We start from the raw sequence: 25,326 nt of genomic DNA, 5'->3' as shown, positions 1-25,326 counted from the left end.
AAAGACTTAGAGTACTTGGATCTAACGGAGAACATGACACAAAACCGAGCGCAATGGCGTTCCAGGATTCATATAGCCGACCCCATTTAGTAGGAAAAGGTTTTGTCGTTGTTGTTGTTGTTATATGCATCAAATAATGACTAGTACTATCTAAGTGTTAATTCCATTGGGGATAGAATGGACAGAGGGGGTTCCAAGTTCTTCCTAAAACAAAGGGCTAATTCCATTGGCAATTCAGAGCCTTTGAAATATGCAAAAAAATGTAACCACAGTAAAACTTTATTAACCTTGTACACCTATTGTGAATATATTATGTCAACGTGGTTCCTTTTTTTTTTTTTTTTCTTTCTCAAATCGCAATATTCTTGACCTATGTTCTGAAAATCCATTAAAAATACAAAAAAAAGTATAAGAGGAAGGGAATAGGGGAATAGGTCAGCCACGAAGCTTAGCCAAGAAGAGCAACCAACCTCCTCCGAGTCGAATCGGAAAATGACGTCATGGGCTGCCTTAAAGCGACTACCCACGCGATCGAGAGCAAGAAGAGGTATTCTACTTGCGAAAGATCAAGAACAATACAGAAAGATTGATGTGAAGGAATTTGGATCAGTAGAAAGGAAAAACGTTTTGGAAAAAAAACCACAAACCCGGAAAAATAATGAAAAAAATTCTAATCCCCCTCCAAATCACGAACCCAGAAAATCAATGAATTTTTTTCTAATTGTAAAATTAGATTCCACAAAATCATGAAACTTTTTCTAAAGTGTAATAGGTTTAGAAAGTACCTGTGGTGATGAGGAATAGTTTCAGACCAACCTCGATGGTTGCTGTCGCCAGATTACCGTCGGAAAACTCGAAACGGAACCAAACTCCTAGGTTCTAGGAAGATGATGATGATGCGAAATTCAATATGCAAAATGTGAGGGAGAGGAATTTCAATTGGAAAGATCTGGAGCAAAGTTGCTGCTGAAATTTGGGGAAGTGAGCTCCAGAAGGTTTTCAATTTGAATAGATGTCGATCAAGAAGGAAGAAATCACGGAGGAAGCAGAGATCGCATAGCAGAGATGGAAGGGAGATCACGAAGCTTTCTCAGTTTTAAGTTTCTCGTGGTTTCTGAAGAAGTCGAGAGTTTTCTCGTTGTCTCTTTGACGGCAACATGGGTACAATGGGATACATTGCTCCTGAGTTGTTCTACAAAAATATTGGAGGTGTCTCATACAAGGCCGATGTCTATAGTTTTGGAATGTTGTTGATGGAAATGGCAAGCAGAAGGAAGAATTTGAATGCAATGGTAGAGCATCCAAGCCAAATCTACTTCCCGTTGTGGGTATACGATCAATATATTGTGGGAAATGACTTGGAAATAGACAATGTTACAGAGAAGGAAAAGAAAGTGATAAGAAAGATGGATATAACCGCCTTGTGGTGTATTCAAATGAAACCATGATCGCCCTTTGATGTCCAAAGTTATCAAAATGCTTGGAGGAGATATTGAATGTCTGCAAATGCCTCTCAGGCCTTCTGTATGCCCCCAAGATACGGTTGTGATTGCGGATGATATTCAAGACAATGGATTGAACCCAATATGTTCTAACGCATAGCTAACATGTTCATTGTCAGCTAGGTGGCAGTCAAATTGTTAAGAAAATGCAGTAATGTATTATTAATTAAATTCTTACTTTAAAGTGATTTTGTGAATAACTGTGGTCTGTAATTGTTTGGCTTGGATTTATCTAAGAAGGACTTGTGTTGGTGCGTATAACATATACATTACTTTAGTCTAAATAAGATGGAGAAATTGTATTGTACAAATGACAGTGTTTTGATCTGGATTTCATTCTATTTATGGCCATGCCATTACCTTAAAGAATGGGCTCTTGCCCTTCGATTTCACTTTATTTACAACAATGCCTCTCTCTGCCGCTCCTCTTGATGCACACGTGTTGATAATCGTGGAATGGGAAGGACACATACCCCGCGAGAAGACAATGCCTTCTCAAACCCTACTTTCCTCGTCCGTCTTGCAGACCCCCGCGAGAAAGATACAGACGATCTCGCATCCATCGTATTCCTCATCTCGCCGCCGTCTCCTTTCTCTCGCTGATCGTTGGGCCAATTCGGTCTACAAGGACCACAATGAGCGGAGCTCCTTTGAAGTTCGAAAGCCCGATCCGAGATGCAATTTCAAGAGTCCGGTTCACCCTAAAATCTGACAACGTCCTCATCTCCTCTCGTGACCTGTAACTGTTACTCCACTTTGGTTCTCAGCAATTTGGAGTTTGTAGCACTTTTGGCTTTTCAATCGTAAAAATTGATTCTTTATATTCATTTTGCAGATCTTAAGATTGTAGGACCCAAAAGCGACGGGCAGACCAAATGGATCAATGGATGGATGAAACTCTGAAGAAGACTCATGTCAGCCGCCAAGCTACCCAAAAAGTAAGCCTTCAAATTTGCGTTGTCTTGCATATCTGTGTGTGATTTTGATTTCTTTGGTTCTAGATGGATTTTGATTTCTTTGATTCTGGGTGGATTTTGATTTCTTTGATTTATGGGTTGGTCTAATTTATGTGCTTATTTATTTCTTTATGCAGATTTTGAAATCTTGGGTGAGTTTTTCAATGACTTGCACACCTCGATTCGGTTGTTGCGGTTGAGGGGATTGAAGTCCAGTTTCATCAACACTTACTCCCAAATCAAGTGTTTAACAGATAGGTATTTTCTTTTGCTTGGTTGCTGAGAAAATGAAAGGCTTTTATGTAAATTGATCATTTTTATCTAGATTTTTTGTATTAATTGGACGACATTGATCCTGACATGGTAGATCCTCTTCTTGACATTGCATGTTCCTCGGTTTGAATTGATTGAATGGCGAATGACTGAAATATACTGTCCCATCACCACGGAAAATGAGCTGTCCATTGCGAGCATAGTCCATGGAGGTAATCTGACTGTCAAACATTTTATGAATGACTCTCCCAGTGCTGAAATTGAAAACCTGAAATATAGATGTAGAAGTTCCACCAATCAAATACAATCAATTAAATTGATAATATCCTTGCAACCCTATAACATTATTGGAATAAAAAATTAAAAAAAAATTAGCTCCCTCATGCTTCAGAAAAAAATATAAACTAAAATCAAAGTAGCAATAAAAAAATTTTGTGTGGGGATTTCTAATGGGATGTTGCATTGTGATTGTAATGCAATGCATGCGATAAATGGCGTATTGTTCATCTTATCAAGAGCAGTAAGATCTTTAGTTATAAAGTATGAATCCGTATTCATATTAATTTGAGATCCAAGATGTTTTTTTTGGACAAAAAGAAAGAGTTATAAAGTAAATATGGCTGCAGAACCATTGGACCAGAGGCCAACATACTCTAACAATATATGATGAATAGTACTCATTGTTCTCTTTTTTGTTGTCTAATTCTTCTCTTTAAGGTATAATATGAAAATCTTATTTCAAAATTGTGTTTTTTTCCTTCAAAGAAAATTTGGGCTATAAGAGCTCAGTGCAAAGCTTCCTGTAAGCATGGGAATAAACCAAGGCACAATTCCACACAAGGTAGTTCAATCTTTCATTTTCGTCTGATTAGTACTTGCCCTCCAAGTATTAGATTTCTTGCACTTTTCCTGCACTTTTACTTTTACAGTGCTCTTATAGTTTGCCATTTTGTTTCGAGATGCTTTTAATTCTTGTTACATAGCGGAGCTGTAGTTCATGTGTGTGAATTTTTGTTTCGGTGTGTTTGGGATTCAGAAGTGAATGCATTACTCATGGATGGCTGTCAGCTTATCCCACATATCTTTTACGTTTTCACTTTATTCATGTGCTGAGTTATGGTTTCTCTCTAAATTGAAGAACTAAAAATGGCAAGCAAACTAAAAAGCAATTAGATTATGAAATGGGTACTTTGGTTTCTCATCACTTCTTTGTTTTGTAATTTTCATTTATTTATGTTCTTTTGACAACTCCGCCTGTGTAAGTTTATCTTACATTGCCAGTCCCAAGCCCGGGTAAAGGAGGAGGGGGAGAGCGTCTGGTAGTCGACAGCCGGCACTCTACAGTTACGTCGAATCCTTATGAAAATGAATCCAGAACGAAATCGCGCTAAAGCTAGGGTGTCACCCGTAAGTGGCGCACTGTGTGGCCCGAGCACAGTGATAAGTGAGCAAGGGTGGCTGTATCTTCATCGGCACCTGGATGCAGTGTTAAATGAGTAAGGGGGCCATATAAACTTCTTTTCGAACGACTCCACTCAAAGTTGTTTGGGAGCATATGCTCCTATCAACTTTACACAGGACACACAAAAAAAGTACTTTGATTCTATTGGACGGGGGATGGTGAAGAAGCTAGGACAGAAGGGTAGAGTTCAAGAGAGTAGAATGCGTTTAGGAACGTGGAATATAGGAACCTTAACGGGAAAATCTATGGAAGTAGTGGAAGTTATGGTGAGGAGAATGATAAATATTATGTGCCTACAAGAAACTAAGTGGGTTGGTCTTAAGGCAAAAGATCTAGAAAACTCAGGGTTTAAACTTTGGTATTCGGGCACAAATAGAACGAGAAACGGTGTTGGCATCATCGTGGACAAGACCTTGACACAAGATGTTGTAGATGTCGAGAGGGTAGGAGATAGAATCATGGCAATCAAGATTGTAATAGGACAAGAACTCATCAATGTGATTAGTGCGTACGCACCTCAAGTAGGGTTGGATACGAGTTCGAATGAGAAATTTTGGGGAGACCTTGGAGACTTGGTGCAAGGAATTGCCCAGACGGAGAAGTTATTTATAGGAGGAGATTTAAATGGACATGTGGGCAGGGAGACAGGCAACTATGGAGGTTTTCATGGTGGCCATGGTTTTGGGAAGAGAAACGAGGATGGGGAAGCTATCTTGGATTTTGCAATGGCATATGATCTCTTCTTAGCCAACACCTTCTTTACGAAGAGAGAAGAACATGTGATTACCCACAAGAGTGGGTCGTCAAAAACACAAATAGATTTTCTTCTAATGAGGAAAGGGGATCGTATAACTTGTAAGGATTGCAAAGTTATACCGGGAGAGAGTTTGGCTAATCAACATCGCTTATTGGTGATGGATGTACATATCAAAAGAGTGAGAAAAAGGAACAAGACTTGGAAGTGCCCAAGACTAGATGGTGGAATCTAAAAGGAGAAAAACAAGCCATTTTCAAAGAGAAAGTAATCACCCAGTATGGGTGGGATAGAGAGGGGGAAGCTAGCCAAATGTGAGATTCCATGGCTAGTTGTATCCGAAAAGTAGCAAAAGAGGTATTATGAGAGTCCAAGGGCTTTGCTCCACACCAAAAGGAATCTTGGTGGTGGAATGAGGAGGTACAAACAAAGGTGAAGGCTAAGAAGGAATGTGGTAAAACCTTATACAAGAACAGGACCGATGAAAATAGTGAAAGGTATAGAAGAGCGAAGGAAGAGGCGAAGAAAGCTGTGAGAGAAGCTAAGTTAGCCGTTTATGACGATATGTATAAGCGACTAGATACCAAAGAAGGAGAGTTGGATATCTATAAACTAGCTAGAGCAAGGGAAAAGAAGACAAGGGACCTAAACCAAGTGAGGTGCATCAAGGATGAGGATGGAAAGGTTCTTGCTACAGAGAACGCGGTCAAAGACAGATGGAGAGGTTATTTTCATAATCTTTTCAATGAAAGACATGAAAGGAGTACTTCTTTAGGGGAGTTGAGTAACTCAGAAGAGTGTAGAAACTACTCTTTTTATCGTCGAATCAGGAAGGAAGAAGTGGTTGTAGCTTTGAAGAAGAAGCATAGAAAAGTAGTGGGCCCAGACGATATACCGATCGAAGTGTGGAAAGTCTTGGGAGAGACAGGTATAACATGGATCACTGACCTTTTCAATAGGATTTTGAAAACGAAGAAGATGCCAAATGAGTGGCGAAAGAGCACTTTGGTGCCTATTTACAAGAATAAGGGCGACGTACAAAATTGCATGAACTATAGGGGTATTAAGCTAATGAGTCATACAATAAAGCTTTGGGAGAGAGTCATTGAGCATAGATTGAGGCAAGAGACACGGGTTTCGGACAACCAATTCGGGTTCATGCCAGGGCGCTAAACCATGGAGGCAATCTATCTCTTACGAAGATTGATGGAAAGATATAGAGATGGGAAAAATGATTTACACATGGTCTTTATAGATTTGGAAAAAGCGTATGATAGGGTCCCAAGAGACATTCTTTGGAGGATTTTAGAAAAGAAATGAGTACGAGTAGCATATATCGAAGCTATAAAGGATATGTATGAAGGAGCAAAGACTGCCATAAGAACTTATGAAGGACAAATCGAAAGCTTCCCCATAACTGTAGGATTACATCAAGGCTCATCCTTAAGTCCTTACCTTTTTGCGTTGGTAATGGATGAGTTAACAGGACTTATTCAAGATGATATTCCTTGGTGTATACTTTTCGCAGACGATATAGTGTTGATAGATGAAACTCAGGAAGGGGTAAATGCGAAGCTTAACCTTTGGAGAGAAGTGTTGGAATCTAAAGGTCTTCGTCTAAGTCGATCAAAGACAGAATATATGGAGTGCAAGTTCAGTGCAAATGGAGGCCAAAATGAGTTAGGGGTGAGGATCATAGATCAGGAAATACCAAAGAGCGATCGTTTTCGCTACTTAGGATCTATCGTGCAAAAGAACGAAGAATTAGATGGAGATCTCAACCATAAAATACAAGCTGGATGGATGAAGTGGAAGAGTGCATCCAGCGTGTTGTGTGACCGCCGTATGCCACTGAAGCTCAAGGGAAAATTTTATAGGACGGCAATAAGATCAGCGATGCTGTATGACACAGAATGTTGGGCGGTGAAGCATCAACACGTACACAAAATGGGTGTAGCGGAGATGAGGATGCTTAGTTGGATATGTGGGCACACGAGAAAGGATAAGATTAGGAATAAGGATATTCGAGGTAAAGTAGGAGTAGCCAAAATTGTAGGAAAGTTGAGAGAAAATCGATTACGGTGGTTTGGACATGTTTAAAGAAGGCCTACTGATGCTCCGGTTAGAATATGCGACTACGAGACAGAGGTTCAGGGCCGAAGGGGTAGAGGAAGACCTAGGAAAAGTTTGGAAGAGACTTTAAGAAAAGACTTAGATTATTTGGATCTAAAGGAGGACATGACACAGGACCGAGCACAATGTCGTTCTAAGATTCATATAGCTAACCCCACTCGGTGAAGAAGGCTTTGGTGTATTTAACACAATACGTTGGAAATGAAGCAAAGTTTATTTATTGATATTTCCGATAAGTTACAAATATGTACATATACATGAGTCAAAATACACAAACAAGAGGGAGCCTTCACAAAGGTTGCTTAGGAGAAGTCTCAGCAGTCGGTAGAGCCCCAGAAAGAGAAGGCACCGGAGGGGGATCATTCGGAGCCTCAGTACTGGACAGAACCCTAGAAGGAGGAGGCATCAGAGGTTGATCATTTGGAGCTTCATTATGCGGTACAACCCCAGAAGACGAAAGCAATAAATGCCTTTGGAACAAACCCACAAACCGCTGATGATCAAGTAAAACTTGACCATCAGATTCCTTCATCTAGTCAAGCTTCATCTTCATGTTTGTAGCATAGTTATGTGCGAGCCGGTGCAACTGTTTATTCTCATGCTTGAGCCCTCTAATCCCCTGTTTGAGACTCATCACTTCAGCCGCCAATGATTCAACTTGGCGGGTTCGAGCAAATAGGCGTTGTGCCATATTAGACACAGAACCTGCACACTGAACACTCAGAGCCAGAGAATCCTTAACAGCCAATTCATCAGACCGTTTGGACATAGTCTGTTATCTTTGGGAGTGAGAAGGTTCCTGACCACTACTGTAGCGGTCATATCATTCTTCATCACGGAATCCCCAACGGTAAGAGGACCAGTAGGGGATAAGAATGATGGGCGTCATATGTTGTCTAAGAAGGCGTGGCTGCCTCTTCAATAAGGTTCAAGTCAAAACGACGGTCGGAGGGGCCAGACATTTTCAAATGTGTTAAAGAGAGAAGAGGTCGGACAAATCAAGATCTTAGAAGTGCAAGAAATGAGCTTCTACTGGTGAAGATTCAAGTGTGCTTTGAAAATGAATGCCAGCCTCTATAAAAATCTGCACTCGACGGAGCTTCCGAAATCGAAGAGGTGTCTGCCCAGAAATCGAAGAGGCATTTTCTTTCTCAAAAGTTGGGCTGCTCGGAGACCACGAGGGCCGATCTCAGAAATCGAAGAGGCGTTTGCTTTCTCAAAAGTTGGGCTGCTCAAAGACCACGAAGGTCGTTCTCACAAATCAAAGAAGCGCTTGCTTTCTCAAAAGCTCTCAGAGACCACGAGGGCCGATCTCATAAATCGAAGAGGCACCTGCTTTTTTCAGCCTTGTCAACATCTGTCACATGCACACTCAGCTTTGCTGAAATTACGGGCATTCTGTTGAAGATTTCTAGTGAAGTAGAAAGCATGTGAATCTTACTGTTCAATCATCCACTTTTCACATACCATCAGCTCATGGGTACCACAAATAACTTTGTCAAAGATCTCTGATAAAGTTTAGACACGTGAAGCTTGCAGCTCCCACTACATCGCTATGATAAGAAGGGTAAAAGAATAGTAAAGAAACAGCACTAACAAAGTTTAGACACATAAATTTTGAAGGTCTAGCTATCATATTATTACCCACAAGGGTAAAGGAACAGCACCACTGCTGGATAATTGGAAAGTCCCTGTGTGTCAACCTCTGTGCTCCGTGGCAAGGTAGACTAGCAAACATGTCCTACCTTTACTCACATTCGAGAAAACACTCCCAACAAGATTGCTTGCTCCAAAATCGAAGAGACACCGTCTTCCGAATCTCGAGAGCCAGACTCCCAACATGATTACTTTCTCAAAAATCAAAGAGACACCGCTCTCCGAATCTCGAGAGCCAGATCCTCGACAGGATTGCTTGTTCGAAAACCGAAGAGGCACCGCTTTCTCAACTTCGAGAGCCAGATCTCCTTGGATAAAGCTTGTCTGTAATCTTCACACGCAACATCAACTTTCCAGATACCACAGACCACTTTTTCAAAGTGCTCTGACACACATGAAGCTGGCAGCTCTCACTACCGTGCTATGACCAAGCAGGGTAAAGGAATAGCATTACTACTTGTTGTTAGGGAGACTCCTATATATGTCGACCTCCATCCTCAACGGATAGGCAGACCTGCAAAAATGCTCAACCCTTTCTCATATCTGAGAGGGCACTCCCAACGAAGCCTCTCGAAATACTCAGCTTTCTTTCCCCCCGATAATACCTTTGCAAACAAGCTACACCAGAGCAAGAATATCTCATATCATCAGGGTTAAAAGCAAGAGTATCCCATATCATGCTTTTTCCCTGTTTTTTCCTTTGGTCTTGTTCTTACTTGCAAGACAAGGAGAAAGAGAGCAATCAGTCAGCACTTGGAATCAAGCTTCCAGTCAGGAACTGACTGCCTAGAAACCCTTACCTGATTACTTACTTGGCATTGCTCACGAGTACTCATCTTCAACATCTTATGCTTCCAGAGAAGATACCACATCTGCCTGAGGAACCGATAAGGAAAGTGAGAAGGATATAAGGAAGCATGTGGAGACAAGCGTAACAGAATACATGCCGATACATCTACTACTTTGTCAACAACAAAAGTATCCCATATCAGCAGGGTCGAACGTACTTTAGATTTGATGGACTTGTTTTGACCCTCAAATTCTTCAATCGGCCTTATAAAAAGGTCGTACCCAGTGCACAAGGCTCCCGCTTTACGCAGGGTCTGGGAAAGGTGAATGTCGGCTAGCCTTCACCTTCAGTCGGCCTTATACTCTGGAAGAAATCAGAAAACCCTCCAGCCTAGTTCAAGAATAAGCCTATGAAAAGTTACTTCTTCAAAAGCAAAAGTATCTCATATCATCTATTCTCCTTTTCTTTTCTTTATCCTTCATGCTGCCTGCAAGATAGGGAGAATGAGAACAATCAGCCGGAACTCAAAATCAAATTTCTGATCTGGGATTGATTGCTTGGAGCTCTGATTGCTTACCTTGTCTGTCACCTCTTTCAGCAGATCCCCTAGCTCGGCGACTTGGGGAACTCCTACTACATGGTTTGTATCACGCTTGACCAAGCCTGAAACTACAAGTAAGCTTCAAGTGAAATTGATACATTACCTTGTGCATCTCCACCAGTTAAAGATACCACCCCTGGATGGAGGAAAAGTACTTCCAGAGAAGATGCCACATCTCCCTATGAGACAGATAAGGCAAGTGAAAACGATACCACACTTCGGTACTTAGAAGTTTCGTGATTACGAGATCATTCTCCCACAATATTTCCTAATGTCATTTGTACTAAATCATTCATTTGTACTCACTAAAGGAGAGTTTGAACCTATGTACTTGTGTAAACCCTTCACAATTAATGAGAACTCATCTACTCCGTGGACGTAGCCAATCTGGATGAACCACGTACATCTTATGTTTGCTTTCCTATCTCTATCCATTTACATACTATCCACACTAATGACCAGAGCAATAACTTAATACTTTTTGTTGTACCAAAGTCCTCACTGATTTTGTGCATCAACAATCCTTAAGTCTTTTACCCTTTTGCGTTGGTAATGGATGAGTTAACATGACATATTCAAGATGATATTTCTTGGTGTATGCTTCTCGCAAATGATATAGTGTTGATAGATGAAATTCAGAAGAGGTAAATGCGAAGCTTAACCTTTGGAGAGAAGTGTTGGAATCTAAAGGTCTTCGCCTAAGCTGATCAAAGACAGAATATATGGAGTGCAAGTTCAGTGCAAATGGAGGCCAAAATAAGTTAGATGCGAGGATCGAAGATCAGGTAATACCAAAGAGCGACCGTTTTCGCTACCTATGATCTATCTTGCAAAAGAACGGAGAATTAGATGGAGATCTCAACCATAAAATACAAGTTGGATGGATGAAGTGGAAGAGTGCATCCGGCGTGTTGTGTGACCGTCATAGGCCACTGAAGCTCAAGGGAAAATTTTATAGGACGGCAATGAGGCAGGCGATGCTATATGGCACAGAATGTTGGGCGGTGAAGCATCAACACGTACACAAAATGGGTTTGGACATGTGCAAAGAAGGCCTACTGACGCTCCAGTTCGAAGATGTGACTACGGGATAGAGGTCAGGGCCGAAGGGGTAGAAGAAGACCTAGGAAAACTTTGGAAGAGACCCTAGGAAAAGACTTAGAGTACTTGGATCTAACGGAGGACATGACACAAAACCGAGCGCAATGGCGTTCTAGGATTCATATAGCCAACTCCACTTAGTGGGAAAAAGCTTTGTTGTTGTTGTTGTTGTATGTTCTTTTGACAGCGTATTCAATTGTATTTTTGGTTTTCGCCGCTTCGTTTATTTTATGCTTGCGTGTTCTTTTGTATGCCTGATGTCTTTCTCTACAAGCTATGCATGAAGATTTGTTGTTGTTCTCAGCCAAGAGATAATGTCACGGAATATGTTTTTAAAGTCATACAAAATACTTCTTGAGGATAACTGGGTTTGTCGGGACCTGTTTTCACTACAAATAGGATGTATCTTTTATATAAAAGAAGAGAATGGCGAGTTGCCAAAATTTCATTCATCTTGATTTATTTCATGATGCTTTTTCTTTCATTTTATTTGATTCTTTCATTAGCTTTGCTAATTGCTCCCACTAAATTTGAAATTGAACATCAATTACATGCCAAATGGACTTTAGAGATCAAGTATGGAGTGGAATGAGAGGAGAAGTCGTCACTTTCTCTCAGGTCTCTCTGGACAAGGTTTCCCTTATTTTTCTGTAATTGTTTTTTTTAGTTTAATGAGATGGAATTAAATAGTTAAGTTACCATACTAATGAATGTACTTTATTGAATTTTTAGTAATAAAAATGTGACAAAATGAACACCTTCTTTTTGTGTTATTAATTTTTCTCACCTCTCCGAATTCAGTCCCATGTCGCCGTGTCCAGCTCGCCCGGTTACGGAAAGCAGCTTCCTATTTTTGGTGGTCGAAGAAAGCTCCTCCCTTTAAAAGCCAGAAAAATGAAAATGACTGCATTTTCTCTCTCTTCTCATCACCATCACTTTTTGCGTCTAATTGTTTTGGTTTTGAACAATAAAGTCATCATCTTGCTTCCCCACTAACATTTGGCACGGATAGGAATGGTTTAGGTGTGCTCGGTTTTTGCCTAAATGGTTATCGAACGAGCCTAAATGTTTTTTTCAATTCTCTGCCCCTGCTGTTGGTGGATTTCAAGTTATTTACAAAATTGCCACCGTTCGGTGAGGGTTTCAGGGATGGGAGGCCATGCCGCTCTGGGATAAAGATAGACAGACAGAGGGAGAGGGAGACAGAGCGACAGAGAGAAAGGGAGAGGGAGGAGTGGGGATCTCAGTACCATTGCTGCAGATCCTCGATTTCATGAGTGGGAGAGGGGGTACAGTCAGAGAAAAGTATGGGGGCCGTCGGGATTTGAGGGGGAAGGGTATGGATCGGGGCCGGGGATCTGGGTTTGTCCCTTTGGGCTGTTTGCGACCTCTCTTAGCGACTTACTCCGGCTTTCCGATGATGGAAACAACTAAATCATTCACTCCTCAAGTATGTTACTTTATGTAGAAAATTATGCCTCGTTACTTTATACATGTAGAAAATTACTTTATACATATGCAATTTACATGTCTTGAAGTAACTGCAGTATCCTTTGCTTCATAGACAATTTCTGAAATTCCTTTTCTTTTTCTCTCCTAATTTTAGTCAATGATGCAGACCGAAGATTACGGAGTTGAGTACCAGGATGAGGAGACTAGGAATGAGTTTTGGCTCTTAATAATTGCTGCTCTGTTGCTTGGAATTGTCAGTGCTTTCAGTTCGACTTCAACAATACTATATGTGCATCTTAAAGTTATAGGAATATAATTTACATTTCAGAATTTAATTTATTTAAGTGTTTTGCTAAAACACAAACACTGAGACTTGGTGGTGGCCTGCACTTTGCAGCCACAACTAAGACCAAGGGGTTGATTTTTATTTTCCTTTCCTTACCAATTGGATAAAAGTGCAACCCACCAGATAAGTAGTTAATTAGTTATACTACTAAAGTTACATAATGCCACTTAGCAGCTGGAAATTAACGAACTTGATTTCTTAACATATTTTTACATTCCATGTTTTTTTGTATGACAACTTTTTAGGTGCTGCAGTTTTGTTCTGGTTTTTCATTCTTTCTGTGAATTTCAATCGTAGTAGGATTGAATCATTTAAATTGTGGGATTGTTTTGTTTGATGGGTTTCAATTGTGTTTTCATTTATATAGTACTAATGGATTTACTGTGTTGGCAATTTCAAGAATTTGAATCGTTGGAGGGGGAAGTTGGTTCCTAGGCATTTTGAGGTATATAATTATATACCCTATTTTTATTCAAAGCCTATTTTATATGTATGATTGGTTTGTAAGAAATGAATGAAAAAGAGAGTTAGAATACCCTATTTTGGATTTCGAAAAAGAAAGTTAGAAATGTACAAGGATGTGCATTTTATTTACCCTGTTTTGGATCAGAGTGTGTGTTATTTGAAAAAGAGAGTTAGAGATGTATGATCAGTGTGTGTGTGTGTGTGTGAGTTGTTCATTGAGGTGGTTTTTGCCACTAGACTTGCATTATTGTTCAGGACTGACAATTGTGATAGTAGGGTGTAGCAGATTCTCTTATTTATGTCTAGATTTGAATAGTTTATTGTATCATATACGAAAAATGAAAAGGGCATATGAGACGATATTGAAGAAGGCCTTGCAAAGCATCTGCTTGATTCAAATACGACAACCTCGGTTATTGTTTTTGGTAAGGTGCTCTATTTGTGTGAAAATCTTTGAGTCTTGAATATTTTAAACATTGTGTCAGCAACTTGAGACGATTGTAAGCAGTACATGTAGTGTTGATGCCTTTTACTTTGCACGCATATTTGCTTCGTTGGAATTAAACTTGCAATGTATAGATTTATGCCTAGGAAAAGTTAGGGCCTTTGGAGCCTGATATTCTTTGTTAGAGTTTCTATTACAAAATTAGGGAGCTATCATGTCCATTTATGCTTCTATTTAGTAAGATTGAGGTGACAATGATTTCTAAGTTGTTTGTGAGCTGCATTCATTTCTTGGAAGACCACATTAAGAAGCATTTTGTCAATTGATGCCTTATAAAAAAATTTCGATATTTAATCTTGCTTTTGTTTTAGTTTCTTACTAGCAGGAATGCCCGCGCTTTGCTGCGGGGGTTAAATGTATCAATCGCAATAGACATGAATAGTTTCCACACAAAGCAACTAAAAAAACATAGTACCTAAGAATCAATTACGTCAAACTTTGCGTACTATATATGGATAGGTATAAGAAACATTCATTTGTAGATTGTATTGTGTCATCAATATCATAGTTTCAAGTAATCAGCCTACTACACGAAGGAAAAACACCGAAAATGGAAAGTAGAAAAGTAGAAGACATAATACTTGAGCATCTAGCATGAATAGTAATCTCTGAAAAAATTGCTAAACCGTCTTACAAATTCAATCATTAAACGTTATACCGTAACCCAAGACAAAGATAAAGTATATAGTTTGTTTACAAATCAAAACGAAGTGCTGCTATAATCCACAACAGTTATGAATCATACAGAAGCACTGCAAATCCACCAGAACTATGGTTAAATCTAGTGCAACAGCAAAGAAATACAGTATAGTATCACACAAAAGAAAGCTATATAGGTAGATACCACATAGATACATAAGGAACCAATCAGAATGCTCTTGAAGGCGTTCATTAACCGTCTACCCAATATGCATTACAGTCACCTACGTCATAAACACTTTAAACTATCTATGAGTTGAAACAGCCAATACAACTTTTCAATTGTGAGTTGAAATTCATTACGTATTCTATGAGATATCAAGATACTTTTATGAAGTAATCTCTGGTCCTTCGAAAAAATTGGTTGTACATAGGTTTTTCTCTCATGTTGTACTGTATGAAGTCAGCTCTTTTGGCTTAAAAAAGATGCAAATAGAACTGATAGAAAGCGGGAAATGAAACCTCATGGCAAAATCAGGAAAATTAAAACCAAATCAATGCATTTCACTTAATTATTTTCTATCCAAAGCGAAACGGAGAATCCTCACTTAGCAACTGCTTCCTAATTCTTAGAACAAAATGCTATCATCTTTTGAACCACACAACTTTCATATAATCAGAAATCATCGAACCCTTTCATACCATCAAATTTGGACAAAAATATAAATATTAAAAACCAGAACTCAAACTTAAAAGCCAAATTAAAATTAGTAAATAAATTGAAAATGTTTTGACGGTGGATAATTTGGTTATTAGGAGCATCGTAATTAGATTAAATATGTGTGGTCTGCTCTGATTGACTGAAAAAAGAATAAAAAAAAAAAGAATACCATGGGGATGGAGGGAGGGGCACATTGACTCGACCTGATGCAATTGCAAAAGTGTATTCACAATTCGCAAAAGAAAGAACTCACTCGCTTAACAGGCTCCAAATACACAACATTTGCTTGCAACTCTTTTGCATGAAAGATTAAGAACTCAAATCATGAGTACAGGACTGAGTAACTCCAAGAAAACAGAATGTTGGAAGACATAAAAACACGGCTAATTTCAAGCATAAACTATCTCTTAAAAATTAATACCTCAAGTTTGTTTTCGCAATCTACACCATAAATATTACTTAAAATTGAACCAGCCTTGACAACAAACTGAGGAAGCTCCTTGAAAAAAATTACGGTGCTGTAAAACACCCCAATAAGAAGAAAATAAGATGCCAAGAATTCATGAGCAGCTAATTATAAGCTAAAGGAAAGACGGTCTAGTGCCTAAGAGCCAACGAAGTGAAACTTTGCTTGCTATATATGGATATGCACGCTATAAGAAAGATTTATTCCCCCATGTAGTAGGCTGTTCTCTGTAATCTTAAGCTAACCCAAGTAGACTAATTATAATGATGCAAAAAAAAAAAAATATATATATATATATATCTGACTTTTTTTAAACTGGGATTCGAAAGAATCAATACCTGGGCATATAACTGTATTCAACAATTACTGCAAGATCATCTTTCTAGCTATGCAACAAATCCAAATTGAGCACCATCGCATAATCTTGGGCTTACATTATGGAAAACAGAAGCACCACCAGCGTTTAGAACAATCAACGTTACTTGCCAGAGTGAACAATTAGAACCAAAGTCAAAACTCAAAATTAAGTCTCATAAAAAAGTATAAAGCCATCTTATTTTTTTCACCAAATAAACAACAAATCACAGATGTAACTGTACACCCAGATAAAAAAATTATTCAAATTCAGATAAAATTCGCAAATGAGTCATCCAGATTCAGAATTATATTAACAATTTTCATCCCTGGTTTACATTCCTGTTTACAACTATATTACACTTCTAAACTTTCTTGATCGTCACTTCAGAACTTCCATCTTTTACTTTTCATGATATACATGCTTCTCTGTTACAATTTGGAAAAATAAAAGTTCTTAATGTAAATGAATAACAGTTTTAGTGAAGAGAGTGATTTTCCTAATTGCTAAAATAACTGAGTAAATTTCTGTGGTACTCAAATGCATTTAATAAGATTCATTAAAATAAAAATTGCAAGCTACCTTTTATCGTCGGTCAGCAACATTCTACAACTTTATTTTGGTGCCAGCACGAACAGTCACAACCTACGTAAATAACTATTGACAAAAACCTGTCCACATTCAAGATAAATCTTCAATGACAGTCATATGATAAAATATGCCATTCTTCTAGTAGCATTCTTGCAATAAATAAAAAAGAAAAAGACAACCATTGAGTTGCTTTCCTTCCAAATTCAATTCATCCACCATACATAAAACAACTACAGGGAGGAAATCGAAAACATCCTAAATCATAAATTTCTAGTGCATGCACCACGAAGCTCCATATACAATTATATACGACTCCCAAAATAAACTTATGCAGAAACTATACACCATAAACTTTCTCAAAGATACAACGTCGGGCTTGTATACTACTCAGAAGACATAATCCATCGAAAATTAATCTGCAAGAAGGGTAAAGAAAATTTACCTTAACAGTGTCAAAAAAAAGGGGATCCTGGAGATATTTTTGTTCAACCTGAATGGAAAATCAACATAATTTCAAATTTCAAACAGTAAGCATTTTTTCAAACCCAAAATTGAATCATCACAAAACGAATTCAGTGCAACCATTATGCTCAAGGGAAATTATTGTAACAAAACTCAAACGGATATCAATCATGTCCGTTGATACCTATGACTTTTTTTATAACAACTTGATAGGTCCAATCCCAAATTCTTTCATTTTCCTAAAGATGTTCCAATTTCTCAAAATCTTAAATCCAACTACATTTATCAATGACCAAATGGCCACATATGAGAACCAAAACAAAGCCTTGAAGGGGGGAAGAAGAAAGGAAAAAAACAGAGGAAAGGCACTGTTCGGCTCCTGCAGTAATGATTTACCTTTTGTTTTGGCAAAAGTTTCCATTTTGTTGGAGGTTTTGGCAGCTGTAGAAAGCAATAGAATATGTCATTGGCGGTTAGACGTTATGCTTAAGAATACAATAGCAACTCCTAAATCAATTACAGAAAAAAACCAGCAACATCAACAGCCTTTTTTGCATACACTAACATTTTAGTCAACCAATTTACATGATAAGAACTGTAAATTGGCATCACGACAAAAGGGGATCAACAAAAATCTCGACAATTACTTGAAAATACCATTCTACTTCTTTTCAATTGTGAAGCACTCTGCATGTATTCACTATCAAATGCTTATATACATGATCAAACATGTCAACACAACATCGTTTGACAACCATCGTAAAAAATACACCCTAAATTAAAATTAGTAATAAGAAACTAAAATAAAAGCAAGAAAAATAAAAATTGAAAATTGATAGGACTTACAAATGCCCATCTTTTCTTACTTCCAGAAAACTACTCAAGAAACAATGAGATAAAGAGTTCCAAAAATAAGAACTGTAGGCATTTTTCCAACTTACTGCGTCTCCTACAAAGAAAATGAAATATTAATGTTGCATAATAGAAGAGAAAACAACGGTAGATTTCTTTTATCCACTACATTTTTCCAACTTACCCCAATGTAACAACATTCAACAGCATTATATTGTTATCTTGGGGTGCCCCGCTAATCCCTGCAGGCGGGTCCTGTTGCAGCCTCTTGAAGTCTCTTATCAGCCTCTTCCTTGCAGGAGTCGACATCGCTAATTTGCTACCACCCATATATCATGAACCCAATTTAATAAACCGTATTTTAAGATTAATTATGCATTGAGCGAAAACCAATTTCATTTTTTTTTTCCAATGCCTACCAAAACATCAAAACCCACTTTTTTACACCAAATTGCAAACAAAAGATATTGGGGCAACTCAGTTTCCACAACTTAAACACATAATTACCAATACAAATACTTTAAACTAACGATGTAGATAGCTTCAGCTGAGCTACATATGGACAAATTCAAAGTTCAAGACTTGAAATCGGTCTCAAAAACTGGAAATTTCACTTCAATTAAGCAGCTTTTCAGATGTTTACAGCTTAAATATGCATGATAACAAAAGGAATCATCCTTTCTTCACTAATTGGACACTAACCAAAAAACCCTAATTTATATTATTCATATTACAGAACCTACGATGACAAAACCAGTTACAGTACCTACCATTGTATGATCAAGATATGAAACTATCATTAGCCGAGCTTCGAACCGATCCATGACTATCCTATATCCAACGCAAACCTGCACTGAATTATAATATACAAAAAATACAAACATCAGAAAAACCATTCCAAATCCAAATTCAAACATATGATTCCAATGACATGATGGACACACACACATTTGAAAATTAAGAGAGAAAAAAAAACATATTTTTGTCAAATTCTTCACCCAAGTAATTTCAGAAGTTCAATCCGAGTCTTTTAAACAAAACAAAAACCCAATAGCTCAAATCTTCGAGTATCCTTCAGTTCACTAAATAATTTGCAATCCAATTAATAAAATTATAATCTATTATATTATCATGAACTAATATTAACACTACTCATAAGTGCCTTGATTGGGGGATTTTGATCTCATTCATGTATCATAGATCGGTAGGGGATTTGCATTCCTTGTCCATTTTACTCTTCTTAGCAGAAAGCGAAAAAAAACCCTAACCCTAAAAACTGACACAGAATAACAAATCCTAGTTACCTCTCAGCCCGAGAGTTGCGATTATCTTCTTCTGTGAGCTGCACGGATATCCCAAACCGCTCTACACGACGCATCTTCTTCTCAATGGCAGTGGTTGTGTTGGTACATATAATAACGGGCCACCCCAGATTTCTTCACAAACTGCTGTTTGACTAGCGGGCCACTCCGATTCCGAGAAACCGAATTGGGATTTCGGGGCTTCTTTGGGTTTGGGATAAAATTTGGGGGTTGGAGAAGCTTCTGGAGGCGGGGCGTTCAACCCTCTGTGGCTGAGAAGAGGAGGAACGGGAAGGGAGTGAAGGTAAGCGATCTGAGCGTAATTACAGAGTGAGAAAAGGGAAAGATGGAGGGATTTGATGGAGGGATTTGATGGATGGTTTTCGAGAGAGAGAGAGAGTCGGGAGAGAGAGGAGGAAAGAAAAGGCGGTGGTAATTTTGTAAATAAAGTGAAATTCGACTCAAACCTACGGACACAATTACCCTCTTAACTTCTAATAATTACCCTCCAACCCAGACACAGATTTGGTGGCTGTGATGTAAATAAGACAAAATCAAGGGGGAAAATTTTGACTGTAGCTAAGCTACAGTCAAATCCCTCCTCAATTTTAGAATAGATAATAAAAAAATACAGAAGCCTAACCTAACCAAACATGGAAAAAAGATTTGCAAATTTTTTTTGACCTTTCAATCACCACATGCAGGTAACCATAAATGCAAGAAACAATTAAAAAAAGTAAAATTTGGTACAAAATTAAATTTGAAACAACACTTATCTGACGATGCAACAGAGAATGAGCAGTGATCCGAACCCCCACCTCTCCCCTCTCGCTCTCTCTATATATATCTCTCTCTATCTCTCTTTCTCTCTCTCGATCTGTCTCCATCTCTCTGTGACGGCATGGATTGAAGCACAGATGGGCAGCCATCCCGCCCTTACCGCTCCCCTCTCCCTCTCCCTCTCCCTCTCCCTCTCTCTCTCTCTATCTGTCTCTATCTATCCCTCTCTGTCAGGGCTCCTTATTTCTCTGTGCGTCACGGCTAGCCCGAAGAAAGAAGAAGGAAATGATGGGAAGTGGGAAAACCTAACCCCAATACCTGTGAAACCCTAAGAACGAAATGACAACTCTACCCCTTTAACTTTAATCCTGATGGTGAGCCCAGATGGGCAGTGTCGTCATTTAGACCCCCAAAGGGCCGGCCTCACACCAGCAAATGACAAAGCCCAGCGAAAGCTTGATGTGCGGCCCAAAACAACTCAGCCCTAACACCAGGCCGAACGTGATGGGTTCTTCTGTAAATAAGGTGAAATTGGATGGCAAACCTGTGACTGTAGGCAAGCTACAGTTAATTCACTCCTCAATTTTAGAATAGATAATTAGCACATGGCGTAATTTGCTTCACTTGGTGGTTATTTGATGTGCCGTCAAATCTGAGTATCTTTATTTGAAAATGATTCATAGCTGTTGAGGATTGTAGCAGCACTTCGTTTTGATTTGTAAACAAACAATATGCTTTTTTGTCTTGGGTTACAGTATAACGTTTAACGATTGAATTTGTTAGACGGTTTAGCAATTTTTCAGGAACTTACTATTCTTGCCAGGTACTCAAGTATTATGTTTCTACTTTTCTACTTTCCCTTTTCTGTGTTTTTCTTCCATGTAGTAGGCTAATTTCTTGAAACTATGATATTGATGACACAATACAATCTATAAATAGATGTTTCTTATAGCATGCATATCCATATATAGCAAGCAAAATTTGACTTCGATGATTCTTACGTATTACGACGTCTTTTTAGTTGCTTTATTGGAATGCTATTCATGCATGTTGTGACTAATACATTCAATGCTTGCAGCAAAGCGCGGGTGCATTTTCTAGTGTTACTCTAATTCAACAATTGCTTCTAACTGTAGGAGGCAGTTGCGAATATTAGACTGTCATTGTTTTGCCTGCAAAAGACAGTTGCGAAAATTAGACCGTCTTTGTTTTACCTGCAAAAGACAGTTGCGAAAATTAGACTGTCATTTCTCGAAATTAATCAATATCATTACCACAAATATAAGCCGCTAATTACATGAAAGCAGAAAAATCATGAGCAGAATAGATGCGAAATAAGATTTAGACGCGTTATCCTTACTTGGTTTCCTCCTGTCAACAAATTCAATTTCGCTCTAGGTGTAATTGTTCTACAATCTACACCTCTTACCCTCTGCTTCACATTCAATACAATTTGGCTTAAGACCATTTTAAATGAAGAGTTTTAATTTCAATTCTTTTTCCAAAAGGAATGGGCAATGGAAAAAGGTAACATTTTATTTACCAAATTGCCACTTCTTTTTCCAATTATATTTTTGGGCCGGGGGTCTGGGGTAGGCCCTTTAGGCCATGTGTTTGTTTGGGTTGTGTACATTTGAGCTGTTAAATTACGGGTTTTGGTGTGAAAAGGACTTTATCACCCATTTTAATTTGAGATCTAAAGGCAGAGAATACAAGTTGGGTGGGCATTATTGTCATTTTCGGTTGGGAGGGGTGGGTGTGGCTATCGATGGAATTAAGGAAATTAGTTGGATTCGGTGAGGGAGGCTCATAGAGAGGGTAAGTCCATGAAATCCATGGAATTTGTGAGGCAGCCTTACACAGAGAGTTGGTTGGATTGTGTGATTCGGTCAGGGGAAATTACAGACAGAGAAATAGAAAGGGAGGAAGGGTTATTTGGTGGATGGTTGCTTTGGGATTGAGGTCGAATTTGGAAATGCGTTCCCATCACGCAAAAAAACCCCAACTTTTTGAATGCAGAAGAAGCACCGAAGATCAAACGGAACCCAATTGATATTTCGGCACAGAAGCTCCATTGTTGCAATCCCAGATTCTTAATCTTGTGATTTTCCTTTTCTTTTTTCTAGGTTCTTTTTATTTTATGTTTGGTTCTTGAGAAAAAAAATGAGGAAAAGCAAACGCAGAAAGGATGAAAGCCAAAAGCGAATGCCAAAAAAAAAGGTCATTTTCCCAAAACCCATTTGCCCGCATTTCCTCGCTTTCCCATTTCCCATTTCCCATTTCCCCTTTCCAATTTTCTGTAATTCCTTCAAAGAACAATTGATTCTTTCCAAATTCCAATCAAGAAAATTAAAAAATTGTACGTAAATTTAAGCTTTACGCAACAACAAAAAGTAAACTAAATCCAACGATCTGGAGAAATTTGGGTTTTAGGGATTTGAGTTAACTGAAATTGATTTGGATGAGCAATTTTTTGTTTCGATTCATGGTGGAGCAAGAATAAGAATGAAGAGGTTGACAAGGACGGAACGAAATGATAAGAAAATTTGGTTGAGCAGTATTCCGTATCGATTCGGAGTGGAGCTGGAAGGAAACGGTGCAGCAGAGAAATCTCCCTAGCACGCCACGTGTGCAAAACAATTTTTTTACACACCTATGCCCATAGGGCAATTGGGGATTTCACTGTATAGAGGCATAAAAGTGGGAATACAGAAACATTAAAAATGAGGGCAAAAAAGTAAAAACACTGTTGGTTATGAACAATGTTTTCTCTTTCCGCTTTATGACCCGTTTACTAATTCGTAATTAGAGTATGAGGAATTGAATTGAGGAAGAGATGAAATGAGATGGAATTAGAATTGGATTCATAAAGCTGTTTACTAAACTATCTGGAATCGGAATAAAAATGATATTGATTACATAAAAGTTATTTACTCAATCACATCACATGAATCGGAATTGAAACCTATTTGATTACTAAACTGCCCTTGTTATAAATTATATTTTTATATGCTAGTTAATGATTAATTTTGATAACCACATATGCTCATAAAATCCAATTAGCCACATGAAAACATAACTATTTAGCAAAATAAATAATTAACAAATTTATTAAAAATATAAAATAACATAAAAAAACCCCAAACCACCAAAAGCTGCGATGCCATCTTCTCCCCCCTACATCCCCAAACCCAGCTCCTCACCACCTATCACAACCCTCCCCACCCCCTGTTCTTAGATGACCATGCGGCCACGCCACACATTTATCCCTCTCTTTGTGCGTTCATGCATGGATTTTGGATAGTCTGCAGCGACAGGGCAAGGAGAAAGGGGTCGGGATTTCACCGGAGTCGAAGCTCCTCTGTTAGGAAATGGTGGGATTGGGGAGAAGAGAGATGGGTCTATACACGGGTCATGGAACTGGGGATGTGAAATTGTGAGGGATATTTGGGTTTACCAAAAAAGCATGAGGATAGTATTGGTAGAAAACTTGGATCCTGAATCTATTTCCAGGAACTCAATTCCCACCTCCCAAGTCAAGAATCCATTTCCGGGTATTTAGGGTGCGTTTGGTACGCAGACGGGACGGAACGGGACGGGACGGGACGGGACGGAACGGGACGGGACGGGACGGAACGAAGGTGTAATTTTTGAAAAAGGCATGGGGTATATTTGTCTTAAAATGGTAAAACATTGTGTTCCACAGACGTGGAACAAACCCGTTCCAGGGGGTGGAGGTGGGACGCAAAAACACCCAAAATCTGTCCCGTGGAACAGTCCGTTCCACCCATTTTTGGCACACCAAACGCGGGACGGAACGCCTCGTCCCGTCCCGTCCCACGTACCAAACGCACCCTTAAGGAAGGGGTGTGATATCCACACATTTTACTTCTCACACACCTTTTTAATTTTCGGCCGTCAGATCGGATAAATTGAATAAGATCAACGGACATAAATTATCAAGAGATGTGTGAGAAGTAAAATGGGGTGTGTGGATAGCACCTGAATGTTGATTCCCTATGCTTTGGTAACCACTACAATGACTTGGAGTTTGTGTAATTCCATTTCCTACACTTTCATTCCGGTTTGGTAAACACGCCTTAATATAGAGCATTTCTTGTTTTTTGGGGTTTCTGATAAGGCTAATGTTAGAGAGACCATATATTTATACCATATTGATGTACCATATGATGTAATAAGTAATACAAATAACCAACACTCTAACATGTAATAAGATTTCATTACAAGATGTGGTATGTACACAGCCATATCACAATATGGTACAACAATGTAATATAAACGTGTAATATCTCTAGTATTTTGCTTATTTTTTATTTATATTTGTTAATAGAAACAATATCGTTGAACCTTAAGAAGGATTACACTCAACATCATGTGGGTGAACATATTGAACGCTGAGCAGGCTCCTCGTATAATGCTACATAACTACCAAATATGGGTAAATTCCAGCTCCTGCCCATGGGAAGCCCATTCCTTGCTTGCGCATGAGCTACTTAATGAATTGGAATTAATTGTGGGTTCCTCTAGGTCTTTCTAATATTGTTTACTAATTGTTGCGGCATATCAAGTGACTTTGCATAAAAACTTTCATAACATTGACACGGTTATAACACTATTGTGTCGTTAATTGTCAATCATGCAACACAACGTGTAAATTCTTTTTACATAACATTTGTGTGATTGACATGAGACACCACGCGTGCCATAGAAGTTGGTCTTGAAAGAAAAATGTGATAAACTAAGTTCATTTGAGCAACACATATACATGTAATTAACAATTAAATGCTCTAGCATGCTTATATGCATTCAAAAACAAAACTTCACTCATGAAATTTAGAGTCTAGTAGTTAATCAAAGACTCAACTCAAATTCAAAACAAAGAGAGTTAACTTTATATTTTTGTAGGTCCTCTTTGCAAAAGCAAATGATAGTCACCCAAAGTGAGGTCCTCATTCCCTTGCTCATAGCTTCTTGTATATCAATGAATATGGATGAACTCTTCTTTGTTTCTTGGCTCCTTAGATCCATGTTTTGGATTTGAATGGTTGAAAGGATTCTCCAATGCAACTAAAATAGGAGGCCTTTAGTTTTCGAAGTAAATTATAGTAATGATCTCTTAATTTTAATCTAATTGGAGCAATG

The 25,326-nt window shown here is 38.6% G+C and overlaps 3 protein-coding genes and 1 long non-coding RNA gene across 22 annotated transcripts; 2 read left to right on the top strand and 2 right to left on the bottom strand.

The window, feature by feature from the left end:
• The first annotated feature begins 1,157 nt into the window (after positions 1–1,157).
• LOC126602969 (rust resistance kinase Lr10-like) lies at positions 1,158–2,405 on the top strand. The gene is made up of 2 exons (XM_050269761.1): positions 1,158–1,428; positions 2,338–2,405. The coding sequence occupies exons 1-2, from the start codon at positions 1,158–1,160 to the stop codon at positions 2,403–2,405; spliced, it is 339 nt and encodes a 112-aa protein (XP_050125718.1).
• Positions 2,406–12,104: 9,699 nt separating this feature from the next.
• Positions 12,105–13,125, top strand: LOC126612516 (uncharacterized). 2 transcript variants are annotated; one of them, XM_050280957.1, is made up of 2 exons: positions 12,105–12,678; positions 12,847–13,125. In XM_050280957.1, exons 1-2 carry the CDS (start codon positions 12,388–12,390, stop codon positions 12,994–12,996), a joined length of 441 nt encoding a protein of 146 aa, XP_050136914.1. In that variant the 5' UTR covers positions 12,105–12,387; the 3' UTR covers positions 12,997–13,125. The 2 variants fall into 2 exon arrangements, with proteins under 2 accessions (XP_050136914.1, XP_050136905.1); XM_050280948.1 differs by having other exon boundaries at positions 12,835–13,125.
• Positions 13,126–14,422: 1,297 nt separating this feature from the next.
• Positions 14,423–20,024, bottom strand: LOC126612545 (uncharacterized). 18 transcript variants are annotated; one of them, XR_007619163.1, is made up of 8 exons: positions 19,387–20,024; positions 18,853–18,935; positions 18,077–18,401; positions 17,627–17,671; positions 17,211–17,258; positions 16,760–16,848; positions 14,841–16,303; positions 14,423–14,748 (listed from the first exon to the last, which is right to left on the bottom strand). XR_007619163.1 is itself a non-coding variant. In XM_050280994.1 (7 exons), exons 2-6 carry the CDS (start codon positions 18,389–18,391, stop codon positions 16,773–16,775), a joined length of 324 nt encoding a protein of 107 aa, XP_050136951.1. In that variant the 5' UTR covers positions 18,392–18,401; positions 18,853–19,379; the 3' UTR covers positions 14,423–16,303; positions 16,760–16,772. The 18 variants fall into 18 exon arrangements, 4 of the variants coding, with proteins under 4 accessions (XP_050136951.1, XP_050136954.1, XP_050136949.1 ...); XR_007619164.1 differs by having other exon boundaries at positions 14,423–14,933; positions 15,023–16,303; XR_007619165.1 differs by having other exon boundaries at positions 14,423–14,919; positions 15,023–16,303.
• Positions 20,025–21,093: 1,069 nt separating this feature from the next.
• LOC126613027 (uncharacterized) lies at positions 21,094–21,652 on the bottom strand. The gene is made up of 2 exons (XR_007619579.1): positions 21,524–21,652; positions 21,094–21,377 (listed from the first exon to the last, which is right to left on the bottom strand). It is a non-coding gene; the product is annotated as an uncharacterized LOC126613027 (long non-coding RNA).
• Positions 21,653–25,326: the final 3,674 nt, after the last annotated feature.

The sequence above is a fragment of the Malus sylvestris genome, chromosome 2 (assembly GCF_916048215.2).
Source record: "Malus sylvestris chromosome 2, drMalSylv7.2, whole genome shotgun sequence".
NCBI classification, from domain to species: domain Eukaryota; kingdom Viridiplantae; phylum Streptophyta; class Magnoliopsida; order Rosales; family Rosaceae; genus Malus; species Malus sylvestris.
Note: the sequence above shows the minus strand (reverse complement) of the source record. Positions and strands in the feature narration are given on the sequence as shown.

What these genes read in the sequence shown, in the direction of transcription:
- LOC126612545 (XM_050280993.1), bottom strand. Translation starts at nt 18,412, where the DNA reads ATGGGTGGTAGCAAATTAGCGATGTCGACTCCTGCAAGGAAGAGGCTG. An exon ending in GTAAGAAAAGATGGGCATTT is followed by an intron (nt 17,672 to 18,076) that starts GTAAGTCCTATC and finishes TGCTTTCTACAG; the next exon opens with CTGCCAAAACCTCCAACAAA. An exon ending in TTTTTTTTGACACTGTTAAG is followed by an intron (nt 16,849 to 17,210) that starts GTAAATTTTCTT and finishes GAATGTGGACAG; the next exon opens with GTTTTTGTCAATAGTTATTT.
- LOC126602969 (XM_050269761.1), top strand. Translation starts at nt 1,158, where the DNA reads ATGGGTACAATGGGATACATTGCTCCTGAGTTGTTCTACAAAAATATT. An exon ending in GGATATAACCGCCTTGTGGT is followed by an intron (nt 1,429 to 2,337) that starts GTATTCAAATGA and finishes TTCATTTTGCAG; the next exon opens with ATCTTAAGATTGTAGGACCC.
- LOC126612516 (XM_050280948.1), top strand. Translation starts at nt 12,388, where the DNA reads ATGCCGCTCTGGGATAAAGATAGACAGACAGAGGGAGAGGGAGACAGA. An exon ending in CTAAATCATTCACTCCTCAA is followed by an intron (nt 12,679 to 12,834) that starts GTATGTTACTTT and finishes TCCTAATTTTAG; the next exon opens with TCAATGATGCAGACCGAAGA.